A 6,000-nucleotide genomic window follows, 5' to 3' on the forward strand; every position below is an offset into this window, starting at 1 on the left:
CAACATCAAGAAGACTCGTCTCCCTGGGTTCAAATCTGACTTCACTTATTAGCTGTGTAACCCTGGACATGTCACTTAACATGTTCTTAGTTTTCTCATTTGTAAAATGAGCTAGAGAACGAAATGGCAAACCACTCTACTCTCTTTGCCAAGAAAACCCCCAAATGGGGACACAAAAAATTAGACACAACAGAAATGTCTAAATAACAACAATAAAAACTAATGAAAATGCATATCACCAGAACTTTCTTGCAGAAAATCCTCTAGATCAATGATGGGCAAACTATGGCCCGTGAGCCAGATGCAGCCCCCTTAAATGTTCTATCTATTGTGCAACATAATTATTCCTAATATGACAAATACAATGAGTAGGATACAATACAATGAAACTACGAAAGAGTTGCCTTAGAAACAGACTGACAGATGAGCATTTCCTTTCCTTTTGACCCCTCTTTAAAAAGTTTGCCCATCACTGCTCTAGATTAATTTTCCACTTCTAAGTCATTAATAGTATAATATTATCTTAGAAGGATGTTTTCATTGGAGGGCACTGGAGATCTTTGACTGGTCTTCCGCTGCTTAATTTTGGTTCATCAATTACTTGAGTAAAGACACAGTTGTTTATTAAGTTTTCAGGTGACACAAAACTAAGAAAAATAGGTAAACATGTGACAATCATGATTCAACCAGAAATCTAGAAGATTGCACCAAGTTAGATTAGATGAAACTTAATAGGAATAAATGTAAAGTTCCACATATGGGTCTAAGCCGTCATTTTCACAAGAGAGGAAATGCTGCAAGTTGAAAGAAATTTGGAGATTTTGTGGATTCCAAGCACAATATGAACCTTTAAGATGATATGGTAACCAAAAAATAAATGCACTATTAGGATGCCTTCAGAGAAAAATAGTTAGTTTATAGCCCCATTGTACCCTTCATCAGTTAACCTGCATATGGAGTACTATAATCAGTTCTGGTGCAGCATTTTATGAAGGACACTGATAAGTTGAAGAGCCACTAGAAGAAGGGAACTCAAATAGTTAAAGGGCTTATAGTTCATGGATCATTTGAAAGAACTTAGTAGGCAAAATCAAGAAATATGAAACTTAGAGAACTGTGTTCAAGTATTGGGAAAAACTCTCTCCTATGTACTCCCTTGTGTTATGAAGAATATGTTTTCTAAACCTTGAGACATTTGTAGAAATATGAATTATTTAAAAATAGTTTATTGGCTTGTCATTAACTGTACTTAGCATAGAAATATTTACATATTTGTTTTAGTGACTTACAAAAATAACTTCATATTTTTTAGCCAAAGTGTTCTTTCTTTAACTCCTTAGGATATCCCAGAAGTGTTAGTATGTTGTTAAGTTATTGAAGCCTTGAGTATTAAGCTTAAAATATTAAAACCATTAAAGTTTCAATAGCCTAAAACTCCACCAAGACTTTGGGAATACTCAATATAATGATCTGGTCTAGGAAAACATCAGTACATGACATCATGGCTAATTCTAGTAGTAGGTAGTATTAGACAATTGTCGAGATCTATTTTTCATCTCCAATAATCTGATAAAGACTGCTTAGTTGATAAGGAAATATAAGAAAATAATAGGACACAGGAGACAGTCTTGTCTGTTAACTCATAGCTGCTTCTCCAAAGTGCCATTGAATGGGAAGGACACTAACTTGGGAATCCAAAGACGTAGGTCCTAGTCCTGGCACTACTAATGTGTTTTTTTTTTTGTTTGGTTTTTTTTTTTTTTTTGTGACATTGGACAAGTCATTAACTTTTCTGTGACTCTATTCTCTCATATTAAAATGAGAGTGTTAGACTAAGCAAGTTCTAAGTTCTCTTTTAACACTCCAAAATCTCTGATGAGATGAAGATGTTTTTAAAATATGAATTTCTGATTCCACATAATGACTCTTCTCTACTCACTTTATGATTTGTACTTTCACCCATTGCTGGATGCAAACATTTGTGAACATTGGAGTTTGGGGAATGTGACAGTTTTCCAGAAAAATGAGACCTCAATATAGTACATTAAAAACATCTTCCAAATAAAGTTTAAGAAGGTTTAAAATTCACTTTTATTTAACACTTTCACTTACTCAATTTTTAAAATTTTAATTTAAAAAAGTTTCCATATTTACATACTCAATTTTTTCAAATAAATTGACAGGAAAATACTGGATCGATCCAAATCTTGGGTGTCCTTCAGATGCCATCGAGGTTTTCTGCAATTTCAGCGCAGGTGGTCAAACATGCTTATCACCTGTGTCTGTGACAAAGGTATGTTCTTCACTCTAAAATAAATGATCAGACTCATTCTTAGACTCAATGAACCACACTTTACGTAAAACATTCGAATATTGGAGCAGCTGGGTGGCACAATGGATAGAGCACCAAGTCACTACTCTTTTTGCCTAGCCTTTGCCCTTCTGTCTTAGAACTGTTCCTAAGATAGAAAGTAAGGGTTTAATTTAAAAAAAAAAATAAAACATTCAGATATCATAGATAACATGATTCTTAATTTATAAATAAAGGCAAAATTCTATTATCCCAACTATGCAAGAAATAAAATTTTCTGTTTTTTTTTTTTAAACTCTTACCTTCCGTCTTGAAGTCAATACTGTGTATTGGCTCCAAGGCAGAAGAGTGGTAAGGGTAGGCAATGGGAGTCAAGTGACTTGCCCAGGGTCACACGGCTGGGAAGTGGCTGAAGCCAGATTTGAACCTCAGACCTCCCGTCTCTAGGCCTGGCTCTCAATCCACTGAGCTACCCAGCTGCCCCCAATTTTCTGGTTTTTTAAAACATCCATGCTATTCTTAAGGGATAGTTATGTTTTTGGCATACTGATGTTTTTAAAATAAATATGTGTATACATATCTGTAAATATACATATCTATGGAGATATATGAAATATACATATGTATTGTTGTTATTATTGAGAAACTTTCCATGTGAAAGACCTTTTAACCAAAGAAAAATCATCCTTTTGTCAGTAGCTTGTCTTAGAGAGTTCCACAGATCACTGAGAGGTTAAATAACTTAATCTTGATCACATATTCGATGTTTCCAAGGCAAGACCTGAACTTGTCTCTTCCTCACTCCAAGACCAGCCTTCCTTCTATTCACTCACCATGCTTTCTCTCATATAAGATATATGTAATGTGTTTTACATACACATATACCTCTAGCAAGTCTAATAGCTGTGGGTCCCATCATCAGTATTAATGATATAAATTTTAATGATACGTCATTACAAGAAAAAAATCTTAACACAAAATCTGCTAATACTGAACATCATCTCCAAAGTAAAAGGTACAACCTAACCTTCTCTGAAAGGCACTAAATACTACGTCTTCTCTTAAGTATTTTGCTCTTTCAAGCTGTAAATGAATTATTCTACAGATATTAGAGATTCTCATATATTAAAAATATTTATGAAGTAAAAAAGCCTTATTCCAAACCGAATATGGTTGCATTAAATTAAAGAATCAAATCTTGTGTTTATCTCTCGTCTCATCTTCTAGAACTTCCTCTGGCTAGACATTTGCATTTCATGCTGACAGAGAAGTCTTTCTTTAAGAAATAGATAATCTCTGTATTTTTTTGGCGTCGCCCCTGATATAACAGAACATGTTCATCTTTAGGGGCCTCTTTCAATAACAAACTCTTTGGCTTGTTTAACTCAAGATTTCCCCTTGGAACGTTGGAATTTGGTATGTCTCTCCCTCAAAAGGGTCCTAACTTTCCCTGTAAGCACAATCAGACTAACAAAACAAAATTGTCAGTTTTTATTTAATCTGAGAGAAGAAGCAGATAAGAAGGCCTCTTATCTGGGGCCCTTGACAGGTAGGGAAACTCTCCTCCCTTTTTTGGAGAGCACCAAACAGCCATTCATTCTTTTTTTTTTTTAAACCCTTGTACTTCAGTGTATTGGCTCATAGGTGGAAGAGTGGTAAGGGTGGGCAATGGGGGTCAAGTGACTTGCCCAGGGTCACACAGCTGGGAAGTGGCTGAGGCCGGGTTTGAACCTAGGACCTCCTGTCTCTAGGCCTGACTCTCACTCCACAGAGCTACCCAGCTTCCCCCAGCCATTCATTCTTATGTAGGCATATAGGTGCACCCTCCCTTTGAATGAATATAGTCCATGATAAAGGAATAAGTCTAGGTTGTTCCATAGCGCACATGCTCCACCTTGTATGATGGTGTGTATGATTTCCAGGAGAGATCATGTGAATTAGCAAGCTCTTCTCCAGGCCTGGGTGCATCCCAGCTTTTCTTTTTGTGTCTATTTGCATTTCCCCTTGTAGTCCAACTTTCTTTTACTATCCTTCTGTTTTGTGGAAATTCTCTCCAAATTTTCCCCCTGAGGATCAATCTCACTCTACACCCTGAATCCAGATCTATCTCAAGAGTTGATCTCTAGAGTTCTGATCTCTTCAGCCTTAAAGAACTTCTCCTTTTGAAACTCCCTTCTGTGGAAAGGCTAAGAATTCAAATTCATGAATCTTGTCTTTCCTGAGGTGTCAACTCCAGCAGAAAAGGAACAGGGAGATAGGCTATAGCAAACAGACTTAGACACGCAGAGACAAATGGGCTGTGTGAAGACCTGGAAAGAGTAATCTGCTCATCAAGATAACCTTACAAGGAACCATATACACCAAGAGTGGCCTTTACTGTTGCGTCAGTGACAAAGATCTGGATTTGATCAGTCCTTGCCTGGGACATTGGGTGTAATGGGTAGGGAGCAATGGGATGGAACAGTGGAGGTCAAATGAATGCACACCTTGCCCAGTGAATTCTCACCTTCTAAAGGGAAATACACCTTCTCTGTCTAGGAGACAGTAACTAAGAAGGAGCTCTTGGCACATGCTCAGCCATAGATTTTTGCAGTATGTGGATCACTACCATTAGTCAAAAAAAGAAAAACCAAAAATATGAAACTGTATGACCAGTAAGAAGTAAAGCTTTTCCTTCTAAATTGAAATAAGCAGCCCATATCTCTTTCTAGCAATAGAGATCAGAACTGTCAATGACCCTACAATACTTTGGAAGGATGCTCCACTGAGAAATCTCGATGAAGCATATGTCTATTATTCAGTCCCAAAAGCTAGAATAGAAGGATTCAGAGACTTTGTCCTTTTGGATGATGCTAATCCAGTGCAGTAAATGCCCTCTTATTCCTTCCTCTCTCTGACTTATCCATGTTCTGTCTTAAGTCATTGTGAATAGTAGCATGGGGATTGAGTGTCCAGTTCCAACAGTCCTTTGAGTGGTTTCAGTTATGCTTCTGTCTGGGTATAACTGCTATGGATCCTTCCTTCTGCCTTGACTTTTAAGTTTCCTTCATTTTTTTCCTTTCCCTTCCTCTTCATTGTTTTTGCCCTCCTCTTCATACCCTTCCCATTGTTTTCTCTCTCTCATTTCCTAAAAATCCAAAGTAATGACCTCCAGAGAAGCCGCTGCCTGTTCAGGGTTCATAGAATGTTAATGCAGATTCCCACCATTGTTACACCAATTCAAATCCTTATTCCTTCTCTACATAGATCAGACAAAGGCAACAAAGTCTACTCATCAATTCTATACTCCCCTTTTTGTTTCACTAAGACAAAACTCTCCAAAATCAAAGCTATCCAAAATTGACTTGGTCTGCTTCTATTGGTGGTGGTCCTTAGTGGTCTTAGAGCAAAGACATAATCATGTTTGCTGCTTGTCATTGGGAGCATTGTAGAAGGAATTCTTTGTCATAAAATCAACAAATGTAATTTCAACCTTCTTTAAGAGTTTTGCATGAAGTAGATATTGTGCTAGGTGCTTTTGATACCAAAAGAGAAACAAACAAACAAAACAAAACAAAGAAGCAAAGAAACAAAGAAAGAGAGAGAGAGAGAAAGAAAGAGAGAAAGAGAGAAAGAAAGAAAGAAAGAAAGAAAGAAAGAAAGAAAGAAAGAAAGAAAGAAAGAAAGAAAGAAAGAAAGAAAGAAAGAAA

General features: G+C 36.7%; 1 protein-coding gene across 1 annotated transcript in view; it reads left to right on the plus strand.

Moving 5' to 3' along the window:
* COL24A1 (collagen type XXIV alpha 1 chain) overlaps positions 1-6,000 on the plus strand; it is a 407,511-nt gene that overhangs the window by 393,037 nt on the left and 8,474 nt on the right. Inside the window, exon 56 of the mRNA XM_044674850.1 lies at positions 2,184-2,293. Coding sequence (XP_044530785.1) covers positions 2,184-2,293 — 110 coding nt within the window. The remainder of the gene's footprint in view (positions 1-2,183; positions 2,294-6,000) is intronic.

Source organism: Gracilinanus agilis, chromosome 4 (assembly GCF_016433145.1).
Source record: "Gracilinanus agilis isolate LMUSP501 chromosome 4, AgileGrace, whole genome shotgun sequence".
Taxonomy (NCBI): domain Eukaryota; kingdom Metazoa; phylum Chordata; class Mammalia; order Didelphimorphia; family Didelphidae; genus Gracilinanus; species Gracilinanus agilis.